This window comes from Buceros rhinoceros, unplaced genomic scaffold (genome assembly GCF_000710305.1).
Source record: "Buceros rhinoceros silvestris isolate BGI_N320 unplaced genomic scaffold, ASM71030v1 scaffold2816, whole genome shotgun sequence".
NCBI lineage: Eukaryota > Metazoa > Chordata > Aves > Bucerotiformes > Bucerotidae > Buceros > Buceros rhinoceros.
Window position 1 is genome coordinate 15,455 of NW_010419162.1, and position 18,745 is coordinate 34,199.

Consider the following 18,745-nt stretch of genomic DNA (forward strand, 5'->3'; position numbering starts at 1 on the left):
CATCTGTTTCATCCCCACTGCCTGCAGGTCTGCAGCTCAATGAACACATCTGGCAGCTGAGCAGCGTAGGCTCAACCAAAACTCAGCATTAAGCTTGGGCACCCTAGTCTCGGGAAAGGCAAACGTGCCGTGTTTGCAGGGGTGGCACAATCCTTCTGGAGGGCCAGGTGCTACAGCACTGATTGCACTCCCCACTACGGTCACTAGCGCAACTGGTTCTGGCAAGAGGCACTGGTCCCAAGCAATGCTGCAGGGGTGCACACGCATGCACACGTGTGGGAGATGTGTGTATGTGTATGCATGTGTATGTGCACATGTGAGGCTGCAATTGGAGGAGCTGCTCCAGAATGGCCAGGGACCCTGTGGACATTGCAGAGGCTGTGCTGGCACCAGAACATGGGCATTGCTGGTGGAGCAACCAGTCTGCCAAAGGCAGGAAGGGAACATGGGAGAAAATGAAGAGGTGCCAGTAACATACAGACACAAGTAAGGAGCTATGAGCAGTGCCAAGAGTCAGGCCAGTGGGGTGCAGATGAGTTGGCAAGACAGACCCATGTTCACTGCAGGCACCCTCCCAGCGTGAGGAAGAGCCAGCGCCACAGGCAGGGGCACAAACACAAGAGTCTTTCAAAGGCAATGCCAGATGCGGCGCTCTTGCTGCTGTCAGCCCAACTGCCTTCAAAAGCCACCCTGATCTTATTAAACCTACCAGTAGGAGAAAGCGCCCTTGCCAGATTAATTATGTGATACCAAACTGGTGTCAGTAGGAACCGACGAGCACAGGGCTGGAAAGGAGGGCTCTGCCAGAATGGTTCAGCCCTGTTGAAAGCATCACTTTATGCTCCAGTTACCATGGAAGACCCTTCTGTCACCCTGCCCCGGGACATCCTCCTGCTGCACTACTGACAAGGAACCACCTCAGGCTCCCACCAAGCCTGCACTGCCCAGCAACACTTGTTCACAGGGTGTAGAGTTGGATCTTGGCTGCATGAGCTGAATCAAAGTGATGCTTCACCAAGATCTTGGGAGGGACAAAGAAAAGAAAGGTAAGGCCTCTACAATTTATTAAGCTGAATGGTGTCTTGGTGCTGACGTTGCAGCATTATTTTCACTTCCTTGAAAACAGACTGTAAACCAGAAGAGTGAAAACTAGTCTGTAAAAATTTTTTTCTTATTTCCAGAGTCAAGTCAGAAATTATTTTCAAGCATTGTTTTTTATTTTGCCTTTTCTCTTTCTTCTGTCCCCATGACTTCAACGCCATATCCTGCCACAAAAGCTCAAGTACCAGAATCTTACAATGAAGGTTATTTCATGGAAAATAGAACTAGGAGACACCAAACTGCCTCAAGACAGCATCTCTGCATGGGCACTGGGCAGCTTAAACCCCTGGTATTGAAGGGCACTCCTGACTGCCCAGAGCAGCCATGCATCTCACATGGAAAACCCAAAATACAGGCACTGCGGTTCAGAAAGGCAGCTGAAGGACTATCAGAGAGTCTTGTGTGCAGCCAGCGCACAGGCTGGAGCTCCAGAGCCTCACCTCCCACTGCCCCTGGGCAGCCTCGTGCTTCAGCTGGATCTGCCAGTCCTCCGTGTTCGGTTCTGCGCAGTGGTGCATGGTTAAAATGACAGGCCGGGTTAGCAGGGCTCCTGGTGGGCCACAGGTCACCACCGGCGTCAGCAGGGTTTGGCTGTCTTCTACAGGTGGCCTGATGCGGGGACAGAAAGATGGATACATTAAGTGAGTTTAAAAAGCCAAAAAGTTATATTCAAGTGAGTAAAAATAAAAAATCCTTCTCTTAGAATAAAAAGATTGTGCAAGTAAAGAATGGGTGGGTTTGTTGTGGGTTTTTTTCCCCCAAATCCCAAAATATGGTGTGGGTTTTTTTTCCTCCCCAAATACCACTCGTTTGCCATGTTTAAGTGGCAGGAAACCACAGACCACACTTGCTAAGCACCCTCCATTCTGAAGGATTCTCGTGGACCAGATGCAGAGGCTTCATTTCACCTACTGCCAAAATACGGTCATTGCTGCATTTGGCAGTTTAGCAACACACGAAAGTGAACCATGGCTCTTCTAAGCACCACGTGTGAGAATTGGTTACTGTCTGGACAGAAAAAACTGAAGAACAGAGGAAGAGAATGAACAAATGAGTCTGAAACCGTGTATGTGGTACACAGCACATCTGAGACGTGCAATTTGAGCTCAGAGTCATCACCAAACTCACTGATACTCCATTGTGCTCAGAAGGTGCTCAGGTCTAGTGGAACAGCTACTGCAAATATATCTGCGGGGAGCAGGTGTCACCAGCAGCGGGGGAGAAAGGGTGAAGGGATGGTAAGGAATAGTGCAGAGGGCAAAAAAACTTGCAAAGCCTGAGATTTCTAGTGATAACGCAGAGCCGTTCAGTTAAAAGCACAGGCATTGTCCAGTGTGCTTGCTGCCAGGCATTAGGAATGGCTGTTACAGGAAATCTTGTAAGTATTTAGGATACACAGCATACACTGCAGTTTGTATATGAGAGACAGAGAGAGAGAAAGAGAGTGTGTGCGTGTGTACGTGTGTTCATGTGTAAACTATCCCAGACCAACTGCTGAGGTGCTTAAAAACAGAGGAAGCATGAGTGACTTTAACTACCCCGACATCTGGTTTATGACAAATCCAGCTGAATGTGCCTCATCAACAGACTCTAAACAATGCAGAGGACAAATTCATGATCCAGAAACCAACAAGCAGGAGATTAAAAGTGTTCAATGTGATCTGCGCTTAACCTCCAGATCTGCCCACAGTACCTCCCATCCTCTGCTCTGGCTAAGGATTCAATCCCGTGTTGCATTTACAAATTCTTGCATTTACATCTGTATTGGTCTTAGTGGAGTTAGCTGAAACATCTTTAAATACTGTTTATTTTGCAAGTCTTTGCCTTTACTAAAAGAAAGAGCAAAAAAAGTAGTTGTAATCTCAAAAAACATTTTCAAGGAGGCCAAATCAGGTCAGAAGCTGTTTTGATAACCAGCTTATTGCACCTATTCTGGCTATTGCAGAGATATATCCACAGGCTTATCCTAATTTTGTCCGCCTTAATTCTCCCTGAATATTCCATTAATCTCACAGAAAATGGAAGACAAACTTCTGAGACATCCTTTTTCAAAGTGGGAGGAAGGTACTTTTGAAAAGTATCGCTTGTTGATACAAATGCGTGGGAGTCTTTGTAACATTTGAGAAAATAAAAAAAGGTCCAGCATGCAAAAATTTAAATATATGCAAATTAGTAAATCCAGATGATATGCATCTGCGGAAATTAACCGATGAGTTTACTAAATGACTTAACAATTGTTTCTGAAAAGCCATGCACTGGAAACAAACAGCTGTGATATAGCTGCCTTACAAAAAACCATGTAAAGTGTAACAATCTGGGCAGCTATCATGTATTATGCCAGTTATTTTAGCCTAACAAACAGTACACAAAAGAAATAAAATACTGGCAGATAGAGTACCTAGTCCAGCTCCTCTTGCATGCTGTAGGGATCTCTGGATTCAGACTAAGAAGATCAGGGTTCACTCTCTTGCAAGACTGAACTGAATAAAACATAGGGCAGTTTTTGACTGAAATGTTGCTTCTTTTTCAGACTCACTTACTTCATTTCTTTTCATAAGAAGAAACAAGAAGCTTAAAACACACTCACAGTGTGGTGGTGGTTTTTAATCTTGCCATCTTCCTTGTGCATTAATGGATATTTGAACACTCTCCTACAGTCTTAGTTCAAAAAACTTCAAACAACATAATGTCTTATGAGAAATGCCTTACGGGATGAGGCCAATGGTACGAGGTTCATCAAGGCCAAATTTGCCTTGCAAGGCCCTGCGCTTGGGTCACAACAACCCCCTCCACCCCTACAGCCTTGGGGAGGAGTGGCTGGAAAGCTGATCAGCAGAAAAGGACCTGGGGGTGCTGGTCGACAGCCAACTGAAGATGAGCCAGCAGTGTGCTTAAGTGGCCAAGAAGGCCAACGGCATCCTGGCTTGTATCAGCAATAGTGTGTCCAGCAGAAGCAGGGCAGGGATTGTACCCGTGGACTCAGCACTGGTGAGGCCACACCTCAAATCCTGTGTTCAGTTTTGGGCCTCTCACCACAAGAAGGACATTGAGGAGCATGTCCAAAAAAGAGTAATTAAACTAGTGAAGGGTCTAGAGAACAGATCTTACGAGGAGCAGCTGAGGGAACCGGGTTGTTTAGCCTGGAGAAAAGGAGGCTCGGGGAGATCTTACTGCTCTCTACAACTACCTAAAAGGTAGCTGAAGTGAGGTGGGGGGGTCTGTCTCCTCTCCCAAGTAACAAGTGACAGGACAAGAGGAAATGGCCTCAAGTTGTGCCAGGGGAGATTTAGGTTGGATATTAGGAAAAAACTTCTTCACCAAAGAGTTGTAAAGCATTGGAACAGGTTTGTCCAAAGAAGAAGTTGAATCGCCATCCATGGAGGTATTTAAAAGATGAGTGGATGCAGCACTTAGGGACATGGTTTAGTAGTGACTTGGTGGGCAAGTTAATGGTTGGACTTCTCCAACCTAAATGATTCTATGATTCCATGAAAAATCTTTCAAAATTACAGTATTTGTCTGGAAAGCTACAGATAGGACAAGCTATAGACTTAATCACCTGGTTAACCTGACTTCATTGAAAAGACTACTGACCCATGAAGAAGGGGAAAAAAGGGGAGGGGGAAAAAATTGTTTTTTGGACTGAATTACAAAACCACCAGACAAAAATAATATATGTCTTTTAGGTGAAAAATAAGTTAAAATTGACAAGAATCTGATCACTGATGCATGTGGTTAAAAAAAGCCAGATCATTAAAATAATATAGCACTGATTGATAAATAATGCAGCCTAAATATGTCTCAAAGTAAAATTAAGTTCAGTCACTTAATGTACTTCAATGCTCCGTGACAGAATTTCCTTAGCTGTTAAATTTCAGAACTTTGATGGAGGGCATGATTCTGCACCACAACATTCTATATCTGATTAGCACAAGTATAAAAAATGAATCAGAACACAAAGTTGGGAAGCACTTCTGACTGCACAGTCATCAAGAGAGATGGGAAGTGGATACAAGCATACAAAGGACATGCAAAACATAGCAAGAGTTAGTATTTGTTCCTCAAGTTGGTAAACAGCATCTTTGTCATTAGACTTCTGGGATTTACTGCCAAGTGGATGAGCTATGCATGCTTCTGACCTGGGTATTTATGACACAGGACACTCTGATGTATGAAGAACGGAAAAATGGGCCAGTTGCAGGGGTGCTTGACTTTACAGTCCCAAACTACCAACCAGACACGCATGTGAGTCCAGCACCCTAAAGTTATTGAACACTGCTGGTCCTAATGACTCTTCACCATCCACCTCAGGCAGCTAAACCTTTAAAAACTGAAATATAACGAGTTTCAGGGGAGTCCTCGAGTGGTGTGAAACAGGCATCAGTGTCACTGAATAGGTGAAATCCAAGCTCTGTTGAAATCCATGTTAAACCTCTCTCCGACTACTGTGAGATCAGGATTTCTACTCACAATGGGGGAGACAATGTAGATAGCAACAAAATCATTAAATTTAGAGATAACATTTAGTAAGGAACTACTGCAAGTAACAATGAGAGCCAGAAAATAATGCAAAAGATCCAGAGAAGGTAAAAATACAGGTAGGAAATAAAATCTGATTAATTGTACAGCAGCTTGTGCTGTTGGAGAAAAACAAGTTCTAAACATAGATTTTTAGTAGCAAAGAAAGCAATAAAAGTGTAAAAGTTCTTAGGTGAGCTTACTGCAACACAGCAGGGATCAATTTGTAAAAAAAGCAGCAAAAAGCAGATCTAAATTGTGGGGCTGTGTGGGACAAGGCACGTCAGAGCACGCTGAGGTGATACTCCCTTTCATACCCAGCTCTAACGTGACTGCAGTGAGCAGGGTGTTTAGGGACTGCAGTGAGATCTCAGAAACAAACACCGGAAACCCAGAGGAATGAGGCTAAACCACACAATGGTACATACAGCAGAGAGGAACCCTATCACAACTGACAGGAAAAAGGAACAAAATTCTCTTGACAGATCTTTTCGTATTTCTCAGTTTCCAATTTCCACTTTAAAACAACAGGATTATGTCTTACTATAGCTAATGAGAACAGAAACAGATGCAGTAGACAAGATATATTATACAAAAGATATTAATCTTTCTGCTTCAAGGCATAAACACACCACTAATTGATGGAATTAGTAAACAACAAATTCCCCTGCAGACAAGTTATTCTGTAGTCACTCATTATGAGTGATTTTATTCCTTCTCCTAGAGCAGGTGATACAGCACCAGCAAAGCCAGGATGCTGGCCTAGATGAGCACCTGTTGTGATCGAGTATTGCGATTTCTGTGTTAGATCACAGAAGATCCAGCACAAAAACAGACACAGGGGTGCATATAGAGTAAGGGAGATATTTCCTCTAAAACAGAAAGATCGATGAGCAGACATCTTCAAAACTGTGGACCAGAACCTACTTTTAGCCTGTTACCTGAAAAAGAACCCCAAGCTCCCCAAAATCCCACCTACATGTGCTTCTCTTTAGGCTTGCAGCAGTCTGGGGACAACTTATTAGATAAGACTGGGCATTCAGTTCTATGACTCCAAAGTCGCTTCACTGCAGGTGAAAGAGATGGTTTTGTTTTACAAAGATTTGACTGAGACTAAAATTCAAAGCCCTGTTTAGCATTGCTATTACAAGGCACTAACAGTAACTGAAAGGTTTTCAGATAATTTTAGATGTTGTCCCATCCCACACTGCTTATCAAGAACAATCAGCTTTTATTTAAAAGCAAACAAACTTTTATTCACTATATCTGGTCCCTTCACAATCACATTTGGTTTTTTAATGGGATTAGTCATTTGAAACCATCTCCCTGTAATCAGCCAGACCATATTCATTAAGGTAGCTGTCAGACAGCAGATGTGAGCACAACTAGAGAAATCTCTGCTCTTCAGCAGGCTTACATTGTGCTCCCTGGCACCATGCATAGATGTTACAGGCAACCACAGGAGCTCAGGAAGCACAGGACAGAGCAAGGAGAAAAAAACTGTCTAACTCATAGCAACAGATGGCAACCCTTCCACACAGCTTAGCCAAAAGCCAGGGGGAAGATATTTTATCTCTCCTTTCATTGCTGGGGCTTTATTTTTAATATGTATTCCTTTTAAGGTTTCAAACTTAATATTCTTGACTGACCCTGGTTCTTCTGCCGGTCTATCTTTAGAAGGAAAATGATCTGAAAAGTTTTCCTCCCCTTTTGCTCATGCTCTGGTCATTTTTTATTTTGAATTTTTCAATTACAGTGACTGGCACTTCATGAAATTGTCTTCTGGAGTTGCAAAGTAATGTTGTTTATGCAACTGAGATAGATACAGAAGGAAGGTGGAAGACTTCAATTTCTTTTATTTCACATCACTAAGCTTAGGGTCTACTGGCAAAAAAGGCAAGATTGCTCCTTGGATCAAACTCACTGATCAGCTGCGCCACTTTAATATAAAGTCCACACTATGAAGCCACTGATCCAAATCCTGACAAGGTTCATCTTACCCTTCTCTCTTTTAAGGCAGCTAATTTGGAAGTTGCAAAATTTATGTGTGTCTTTCATCAACACCTTCAGGAGCACTGCTTGCTTCTTCAGGGTTGTCACATTTTGAGGGCACGGTGACATCCACTCTCATTTGCATCATCTTCTGTGTGATGGATACAGGAGTCTCCTCTGTGCCATATTTAGGGCAGTTCTTGCCTCTGATTAGATACACAAGAGTAGCTCCACCTAAAGCTGTGCAAGCTTGGCAAGGGTCCATGCAGGAATACAGGAACTGCCATATGAGATCAAACCAGTAGTCCATCAAGACCCAGACCCTGTCTAGCACTGACCAGTGCCAGATGTTTCTGAAGGAAGCATGCAGCTCCACTAATTTAGCTCACAGCTAAATTTGTTTTTTATCCCAAGGCAGTCGTTAAAATCCTGAAGGTTGGAGGTTTCTACTCATGCTATTTAATCCTTAGTCGTGGAAGACCCAGGATCTCACAGATGCTCGTGGGAACATGTTCTTGCTAGGTACTGGTCACAGCAATGCATTTATTTTATAGGTGAAACCACAACGCAATAATGGACACCTTCCTGCAAATCTCAAAGCTGGTGATACTTCCTCAGACTAAGGGAGAGAGCAACTGATCACCAATGAAAAAGTCAGTGAGCTTCAAGACAGAAATCATTCTGATAGCTGTGAAATATTCTCACAGGCTTGTAATTTTTTCAGTAATATACACACACACATATAAGCATACAAACACACACACATATATACATAGACATCCTTTTCCCCACTGTAGCCACTTCATAACAGCACATGGATCTTTCCATGAAGTCAACGTGCCAGCCAGGGATCAGAGCCCAGTAGCTGCTTGCCATCCACCCTGCCCCAAATAACAGGCAGAAAGAGGATGTGCTGGCAGTGCAGGAGCAGGAAAAACAGCCTGCTGGAGTATAGTCTAGGAAAAGAGAAAAGCCACTGTGCCACAAACACACTTAGAGAAAACAACTGCCTCTAAGTGGCATTTATTGCAAGCCATCAGAGCCCCAATTCACTGCAGAAGGGTAATACTTTTAGGGTGACTCTCCTGCTCTCACATGCTTTGATGGATATGAAGTGGAATACAGAGAGTGCCTTGGAAAGCTCTCTTAGCAAGGCAACACAGAGTGTTATTACTGGGTTGTAAAGTCTCTCAAATTTCTGTACTACAGGTTTCAGAGAGTAACTGGGGAAATGTCTTAGGAAAACAACGGAAGGAAAAGAAAAGGGAAATTACAGGACTCTGAGGGATAACAGATTTCCTGTTTTAGCTTGACTGTTCAGAAGTCGTTTCATATTTCTACAAACAAAGTGTGAGCTAAATCTCAAGTTGTTGAAGATACGTGAGCTGTGATGGTGAACCTCTCTGTTGCTGCACTGGTTCTATTTAGGGTAGTACTACAGGGACCACATTCTCCCCTCAGTGGTGGCTGTATATCAAGAAAAAGAGCCTGCCTTCATTTCTGATTATAACACCCATTTTATAGTTTCCTATATGTCCCTTTCCAAACTACATCAACATGTGACAGGACTTTTCAACCCATACACATCTACACAGTACTCACAAAAATAAATCAGGGTTTATTGAACACATTCCAGTTACTGCTTGGCCACAAAAGCAAGTGTCTGCAGATAGTCCTTACTGTGGACTATCACTCTCTGCTGGAGTGCTGTAAGAGTGCAGCAGTGGATTTAAAAAATAATTATGCTTCACACTAACTTGTGGTACCCATATGACTCCAATTATATGAAGCAACATCTGTGGCTCATGCAGTCAGAAAAAGAGGCTTTGAATGAGCTGCAGCTCAGCTACAGCAAGTGGAATGCTTGGTGAAACAGTCCTGCAGCAGAAGACCGTTGCATTATGCTGGATGCCACCCACCTCTTTCTGCTCCTTGGCAAGCAGGGAAGGGGACCCAGTAACAGGGGAGGACATTATCATCGGCAGTGTTTAAGCCCTTATCAGTAACTATTCGGTTCCAAGTGATCTAGATGACACCTGACTAGCTCCATTTTAGAAGTCCTAGAATTGGTTGGATTCCATAAGCAGGACAAGACTGGCATGCTGGAGAGGGGCTGAAAAGCTGCCGTAACTCAAATAAGCAGCTGAGGTCTGTGAACCCAGCAAGTGACCACTACCAAGATGGGATGAGCCCTGCTGCCCCACGGCCAAGGCAGCCTGCTCTCTGCTCTCCTCTCCTAGGGAAAGCAATCAGTTCTCTAAGTCTTCATTGCAAGCGAGGACTCCTATCTTTCTGTTCTCTTCCGCAGGTGTACGTACTTCAGCACACTTGCTCAGTTTGGCAGAGGACAGCTGCAAGCATGCTTTTCCCAGTACAGGTTAACCTATCCTTCTACCCTGGGTGTGACCTGCTGAGTAGCAGCTACCACAAAGCATGCAGAGGCTTTATGACCCTTGAAGCACCTGCTTCCCTCTGCTGAGATGATTTGTCACCTTGCTTCTTCACCCCCTTGTCCTCTGCAGCATGGGTCTTTACTAAGAGGTTACCCCAAACCTTCTCTAATGCTCCAAACTCACGCTGGCAGATTTTCCTTGTTTCTGGCTATGATTCAGCACCCCCCCAGCTTGAGGGCTTGCTGCAGAGTGCCACTCTTGGTTAGAAAAGCAAAAGTCTGAGCTGGTTTGGGGGCAAAGTTTATCCTTAGCTTTGCTTAGATTTACCTCCAAGTCAGCAAACAGCTTCAGCTCAGTAGGCTTTGCATAAGTATATTACCACCGGTCTTTAGTTACTAAATTTCCTCCTCCATTAATGAATGACCAAATATAGGCAGTCTTTTACCTCATGTTCTCCTTCCTGTGAACTGTCACATACATTTCATAGACTCTCCCTTGTGGAACGGCTCCCGCTGGGATCAGCAAGCTTACTCCTGCAGAACAGAAGAGACACAAGAGATAAAACAGAGAAAAAAGAGGCCAGTGGGTCTGTGCAAAGGAGTGACTGGAGAGGCAGAAGATGAAGCCTGTGATACAAGATTTTCACCCAGCCTTGCCAGCAGACTCACCAAGTGACCTCACCTACTGGAGAGAAAAAGTATTCGCTGCGACCCGAGCACTTCCAGCAGTCAGCTGACCTGTTCTTATTCCTCTTGTGCATCAGCACTGAGAAACGAGGGTGGAGAAGAGGATTTTCTTCCCTTTTATTTTAGTTAAAGAGCAGACAGATGGTTATGCTGCTGTTTACCATGTAAAATGATGGAAAAACAACAACTCTGACTAAAATTTCCAACAGCTGTAATGGGACATCTCGCCCTAGGCAGTTCTTTCTTAATTAAAATCAGGAAAATGAGCACTGTCCCAGGAAGCAACAAGAACTAGTTGTTTCCTGAAAGATGGTTTCTGTGACTGTTATCTTGTCTTTTAACGCACTCAGTTTTTAATGAGACTACCAGGGAAACAAAATAAGGCTTCTTGCTATTTTGAATGTGCCTAGTACTGTAAAATGGCTCAAAATTGTGGTATCCAACCTTGAAAAAAGTGTGGACAAATATGCCTGGTGACCTTTTCAGTGGTGATTAGCTTCATACTGGATCACAAAACACTATTCCTAGATTACTGCCAGTTTAGAAATGTCCTGTTGTTACACGACAAACATGGCACACGAACCAGCCATTTCGCTCTGCTGGACATATCTCAGCCAGATGTCTCTGCAGATGTGGATTAGTTGGGCATCAATGGCAAGGATTTTAACACAGCTATTAGTACAGAGAGGTGAAAACAAACCTACAGGCAGATTATTTATGTATATGCATATGCACGAGAGAGGCTTTATGGAAACCTTGCAGAGCCCTGTCTCTCCTCTTCAGGACACATGGTTTGGTTATGCTGGTGACCTCCCACCTAATGTGCTGGTGTATAGGGGCTCAGTCCCATACCTGGCTTTGAAGGGGAGGGATTAGCTAGGAAGGTGTTTTCCGCGAACCCTTTCAGACACCTGTTTCTTTACAGGCCTGTTCCAACTTCACCTGTGCATGTTCTCAGCTGTAACAGGGCAGGCATAGTGTTAATGAAGGGATTTGATCGTATCATTATGAGGATATACAACCATCTAGGAGAAGCAGGGAGAAATACACGCTAGTGGTAGACAGATTGATATATTTTACAAAATTCATTTTAATCCTTTTGAAGGGATTACAGCAACAATTTCCTTTACAAATTGGTATTAATATATGTGAATTAAATATGACTAACAGAATTTGCTGTCAATGTGAACCACCTTGGCATAAGAAACCTGAGTGTTAGTACCTACCTTCAGCTGCTACTTACAGAAATGTGAAATTCAGAACTGTGTAGTGTGAATTTTCAACATTGCTCAGCAGTCAGCACCACATTTCTTTAAGTAGTTCATCTTTCACTTAAATTTAATAGCTATTTCTGCCCCCTGTGGCACGGTAGCTCAGTGAGGAGGGCTACTGCTCACTGACCACGTTTGGCTGCTTCCTGGGCAGTGAGGGGCTGCGTCCTGGAAGAACCAAATCACCTAAGTCCCAGTTCCACCTAGGCATTTTACTTTCTCCATTACATCAACAAACAAGAAAAGATCCAGTGAAGGAGCAGGAGACAAGAGTAGGCTCTGGCTCCCCAGGCAGGGCAGTGTGCTGTAAAACAGCCAAGACCTGACCACATCATGTAAAGGAGGAAGGTATAAATGCTGTGAAACCTTGAGCTATCATATTAGGTAATTGTGAGCTGTAGTCTTACATGTACCACGGTCCTCTTTGGAATCAGAGCTCCAGAGAAACCAGGCAGGGGCACTCCTGACCACTGTATAGTCTGCACATCCCCCCCAACCAGTGTTTTAAGCATCTGATTCAAATCCACTTTGTGGTTTTTCATTAGCATACCAAACCCACAGGAACATCTAGGTGCTGAACTTTCTTTGCGTGTCAACACAACCAAGCAGCAGTAAGACCCTCCTAAAAAATCCGGCTGTGAGAGCTGAACTCTCCCAAGGCTGCCCAGGAGCTCCTTGGATGATCTGAAACTGCCTCCTGGTGCTGGAGTGGCCTGAAAGGGCCCCAGCAGCCTGGCCTCATAGCATAAGAGAGAAACTGAGTAGCACTGTGCAGATACATCAAAATGCACTCGGTGCTCAGTCCCCCTCTTTCCTAGTTGTAAAAGAGTCTACAATACATGCAACGAGGAGAGAAATACGGAAAAGACACCTTAAGCCTTATTTTCCTTGGGTATTTCTGTGCAGGAAAAAGCCTTCCAAAAATCAGTATTCTGCTGTCCTACTTCAATACCACAGAGTCTGCAGTGAATTGGAAGTGGAACAATGCATTCGTTTTTTAATTAATTTGTGAGACTTTCTGGCTAGGGAACCCTTTTGTAGACGTGCATTAAAGGGAAAGGTCAAGGATGCTGAATTGCACTTCACACAGGGAAGCTCTGAAGTCTTGCACGTCTCAGAAAATGTCTAAGAGCCCTGCAATATCCTGTTAAAAGGTAGCCAGGACTTTGGGAAAAGAATACTTGGAGTAACTTGGTAGACCTGAACGGAGGGGGAGGAATCGATGTGTGTTTGTTTTGAACAAAGAAAAGAAAGAGTCCCAGAAGTGACCCTGGTTTTCTCTGCATAAAGCAAGCTAACTCCACCTGAAACCAAAAAACAACTGAGCCTTTAAACCAACACAGCTAGCACTTACCTGAACTGGGAATTACTAGGTGACCTCCTAAGGAGTTAAAGGTCCCAAATGCAGTGCACGATGGGTCTGTTTGCCGAGCAAGGCTCTGGTTCTTCATGTTCAGCGTCTCGTTCTCCAGGAGAGACTGTGTAATCTGCGGGGACAGCTTGGAGGAGAAGTCAGAGAGGTCATCCTGGGGAGTGACTGCACCGGAGGTGTTATAAACCTTGATCTTCAAGTTAGGCAGAGGGTCCAAGATCGGAGAATTGGTCATTGGGATTTTATCAGAAACATCATGCAAGGCATAAACAGGACCCCTGTACATGGCTGCAGCAGAAGTAAGGTCTGGTGGTACCGCCAGGAGGTCTGAATTAGAGATGAGAAGGAAGAACCGTATTACTTCTCCATTCTGATGATTTTCTTCTGGGTAACAAGCCGGGTCTGGATTCTGCATTTTGCATTTTGCCTTTCATATCAAAGTTTAAGTTACACAAAGTCCTTGTAGACTGATCTTAGTCTCCTTTTCCATGCATCTCTCCAGCAAACTCCCAGGGCTTGTACTGCCCCAGTTGCTATGGAATCTAATTGTCATACAAAACTACAGCACCTTTCTGCTCTGAAGTTTTTTCACTGGGATTATTTTTGCAGGCTGTACTCAGATTTCATGTATGACATGCTTAGCTTCAGGGCAAGATGTTTCCCTCACTCAGTAGATCTAGTTTTATTAACTAATACCCCCTGCCTAAATGGTAAGTGACAATCACTAATCAATTTATCTAATTGGCCTCATGTCAGCTCTCCTTAAATAAAAGACAGAATAAATCTATGAAGACATTGGGCCCATGACTCCCCACAGCGGAGGATGAGTACTTGCATCACACTTTCTGGAAATTTGTTTTAAAAGTTTCTCCAGAAACGCAAATGACACTTCTGCCAATCTCCCACACGACAACTCTCTTGTCATCTTAACTCTTACTTTTATTTATTCTTCTGGCACACATATTTGGAAAAAAAAAAGAGGAACTCTTCAGGCTAACTATGGATCTTGAAAAAGCCGGCACTACCTTTAGAGTGTTTTTTTTTATGGCCAATGAAGTGCGGAAATAATCAAGCTGTTACACACCAATGACAAAAAAGCCCATTATTAAATGATGTTCTACCACAAGTTCTTCTACATTGTCTATTGTAAGCACAGTACTTCTTAAACCACTATTTATGCCTGTGGAGACAGGGCACAGTAAAAAGACTATTAGTGAAACAAAGGGGAGAAATACGTGATAGAATTACTATATTGTAGCGTTACTCCTGTGATGAATCCTGCCTTGATTGTTTCTGTCAGAGCATTGCCTTTGATTTAAATTTGAGCTGGACCTGTATTTCCAAAAACGTCTCTGTATTTCACTCTCCCATTCATGCTTTCTCCTCAGAAGTTAAATTCCTCTGCTTTATGGTCTTGAGCACATCTGAAAAATGCAGCTTGGGCTTTGAGCACTTGGCTCTCCAAAACAATTGGCTATGTTCTTTCTCTCTTTTATCAAGTGTCAACAAGCATCCAGCGAGTATCATTCATGCAGCCCTACAAACCATGACCTTATAGCATCACCCTGAATTGGTCAACATGGAGTGAAATGACAACTAACCTTGCCTTGCAGCCTTGATGCTAACAGGCTGAAATCCCCCATTCAGTGCTGAGGAGTCGATAATATCTGACTCAAAGTCACGGTGGTTCTTGCGATAGACAAAGAGGCCCACAACCATGGAAATAGCCAGGCACACGATCACGGCTATGACGATCCCAACGTAGAGAGCAACATCATCTGAGTCAGGAGCAGCTAGGGGGAGAGAGGTCAGGAACCTTGAAGATATGTGTTCATCACAGGGACTTTCAAAAAGCACATTCGTATTATTCTCATTGCAGATACTTACTACCTTCTTTTTATAGGTTAATTTAAAATCCATTTCCAAAGGTATATAACAGGTCTGTGCCCTTTTGATGGAAAATGATCTTTGTTTTCTCTTAACTTCTGTTTTAAATCTTTCTCCAACTGCTCGTTCATCTATCTAGTACCCAGGCTGTGAACTACTAAGCATAGCACTTTATAAACTTAGTCTCGTGAAGCAAATTCATCCTGTGAAATAAAATAGCTTAACTTGGTGACACAGTGTCATAATATTGGTGTATATAGTGGTTCACCAGTTAAGCAAAAACATGTCGTGGGTTTTTAAACTTCAGCAACCTTATTTTCTACTTTAAAAAAATAAAGTCAAAAAGCCCCAAACATCCATTTTCTATGGAATACCTGGAATATCAGGATGTATCTTTGAGTTTGCTTATTTTGAACTATAATGTGCCAAGCCATTATTCCCTTCCATTCACTTCCCTTAAAAAAAATAAATCTAGTAAAGCAGAGAATCAAACACTGCATTCTCATCAATGGCATTAACACATACATTTTTTAGGTAAAAGTCAAAGCAAGCACAAGAAATAATGTGGTAATTTACCAAAAGGAACCCAGATTTATTAGAGATGTCTGGTAAGAAAATGGCTATGATATCTCTGCTAGCTGCGTACACCATATCTTCAGCACTAATTCCAGGCTAATCTCCAGCATCATTATCCACCAGACATTTTTTTTCCCAAAAGATCTGATTATATGATCAAAATCTGATGTGCTTCTGTACAGTGAAGAATGCCAGTTTTAGAAATAGCATAATGAAAACAGAAAGTGCAAAATCAAAGCAGACTTTTTTAGTGCCTCATTAGTTTGAAGCATATGAAATCATTTTTATTTTACTTTTTTGCTCCCTTCCTTTTAGCCATTTAAGCCAAGCTTTTCCTCCAGCTGCAGATGTTGAAAGGTACTGATCAACCTCTGTAAGCACCTGGCTATCAGACCTTCAGCCTCGAAATACCACATTTTTTCCCCAGCAGCTCAGGAAGCAGATCTCTGTGTTCCAGCTCAAAGAGAAGTTCTCTCTCCAACACATTTATTACATTTGCTAAGGGAATTTTAACAAGAACAAGGTTTATTCTCTCCAGTTTCTGTCTCTGAGGTAGCATCTTCTCCCATTTTTCTCATGGGCCGTTATACTTCTCTGTCAACCTGCTGACAGCAAAACGCTGCAACTTCTGCCAAGCAAGCAGCACGCCAGTTACTCTGCTGAATCGGTCCCTCTTTGCCTAGTCACATAGAGCTGGTCTAACAGTAAAGCTTGACCCAAGGAAGAGCACCAAATTAGCATCCAGGAACATAAAATCAAACATTAAACTTACAAGAAAATCCATATTCATTCTGGGTTCTCTGTTCAGTTGAAATAGGATAAATGAAACCTTAAAAAGAAAGAAATGAAACAAAAATAGGAACAAAATCAAATTAATGTGGAGAACAAAAAAGGGAAGCATGAAAAATGGTTTAATTTAAAAAAAAAGAGGAAAACGAAACTGATGGCACTCTAAAATTCTGATAGAGCACAGAATTATGATTTTGCATCCTCTGTCTCCTCTAGAGCCTTACTAAGAATTAATAAGCAGGCAGATTGAATTCTAAGCCAAAATCGGTCTCGAGTCACTAACTTTGGAGTGCTTAAAGTCTTTCTTTTATCGAGTATAAACTCTAATGGATCTAATTTATTTCAGACATCAAGGGTCATTAGCATATGGAAAGCCTTTTTCACTATCCCTGCCATATGCTTTAATTCCCAGGACATGTTCGGTGAGGCTCTGAACAGTTTTTTTAATTTAATTATAGTAGCTTGCTGTTGATCTAATAAAGCTAAAGGAGACCTGTTGTCACTGGTCAGAGGTTAAACACGCATTCGCTGAGCAGAGTCCATGCACAAAGCACTCTCTCTGTATTTTCTTGGAACTATTTTATCCTGCCTTTAATACGAATTCAATGGGAATTCCTCAGGGAGCAAAGAATTTGTCAGCAAACGGGAAGCTGAGTGGCTTCTCTTCCAAATCATTACAAAATCAATACGGGCCCTGGGGTTCTAACATTATTTATTTGAAATCTTTGCAAGCACTGTGTATCGACAAAATCGTAACACAATTTACAGCCATATTTCGGAATGGATAAATAAGAAAGATTGTTTCTTTTGCCTTTTCCTTCTGCAGTTTTACAGCATAGCGTGCTGGAGCTGCTTAGTTTGCACATGAGCCCTATGAACTCGATAAACAGCTCCCAGCTGCTTTCCATCCATACAGGAGAAGTCCCACCGTGCTGGGCAGTTAAATGACAAATCCAAATGAAGTGGGGAAGTTGCTGTCAGGAATGGGATTAGAGTCAGCGTAAGACAGAAGGTATCTCTCCTCCATCACCACCCCTTCAGTGCCGTTGAAGGGAATTTCACCTCCTCTCCTTGGACTGCACTGTGAGGAGCTCACACACCTGGGGACTCCCTGCAGGTGAAACGAAACTGGAAAACACACTCCTGAGCAAGCCTAAGGTATAGGACCATGCTACAGGCAGACCTCCCAGAAATGCTGAGTTTGGGTGCTCGGCATCTATTGCGCTTTACACACAGCTCTTCCTGCTCAGCTGCACTGCTTGCTCATGAAGGTACAGCCTATCCCAATTGCAGATGTAGACACACCTTCCTGCAAAGTTTCCAGACATTAACTGCTGCGTAAATGCTACCTTGACTGAAATACCAGATGTACTGAGTTTGCATGGAAAGGTTTTGGTAGCGGTGGCAGGGCTACAGGGGTGGCTTCTGTGAGAAGCTGCTAGAAGCTTCCCCTATGTCCAATAGAGCCAATGCCAGCCCGCTGCAAGACGGACCTGCTGCTGGCCAAGACCGAGCCTATCGGTGATGATGGTACCTCTGTGATAAAGTATTTTAAAAGGGGGGAAAACCCGCACAAGTAGCAATTGTAGATGGAGAACTGAGTGATAATATGCGAGGGAAACAACTCTGCAGACACCTATGTCCATGATGACGGAGGGGGAGGAGGCGCTCCACATGCCAAAGCAGAGATTCCCCTGAAACTCGTGGTGAAGATCGTAGTGAGGCAGAACGACCCCTGCAGCCCATGGAGGCCCACAGTGGAGCAGATATCCACCTGCAGCCCATGGAGACCTTACGCCACAGCAGATGCACGCATCCAAGGAGGCTGTGACCCCATGGAAAGCCTGCACTGGAGCAGGTTTGCTCGCAGGACCTGTGGACCCATGGAAAGAGGAGTCCATGCTAGAGCAGTGTCCTGGTTTGAGCTAAAACTTCCTTGTTTTGGGTAATGGACAAATAGAATTATTCCATGTAGTACAATAATTCCACATTTAATTGGTTAAGAGAGTCAGGTGAACGTAACGTTACGTCAGGAGCCTTTAAAAGCAGCAGGTCGGGGAGTGTCCTTCCTCTTGGACTCCGGACAGCGGCACGGAGGGAGAGCTCCGGAAGTATCTGCTGGCCCGACTAGGCCCGACAAGGCCCGGCCAGGCCCAACCT

At 43.5% G+C, this 18,745-nt stretch overlaps 1 protein-coding gene across 1 annotated transcript in view; it reads right to left on the bottom strand.

Annotated features, from left to right (window-relative positions):
* Nucleotides 1-18,745, bottom strand: part of UNC5C (unc-5 homolog C (C. elegans)) — a gene marked incomplete at its 5' end in the record, with an annotated part of 94,038 nt that overhangs the window by 11,637 nt on the left and 63,656 nt on the right. The window contains 4 exons of the mRNA XM_010138790.1: nucleotides 1,542-1,710; nucleotides 10,450-10,537; nucleotides 13,316-13,660; nucleotides 14,935-15,126. Of these exons, the coding sequence (XP_010137092.1) occupies nucleotides 1,542-1,710; nucleotides 10,450-10,537; nucleotides 13,316-13,660; nucleotides 14,935-15,126 (794 nt within the window). The remainder of the gene's footprint in view (nucleotides 1-1,541; nucleotides 1,711-10,449; nucleotides 10,538-13,315; nucleotides 13,661-14,934; nucleotides 15,127-18,745) is intronic.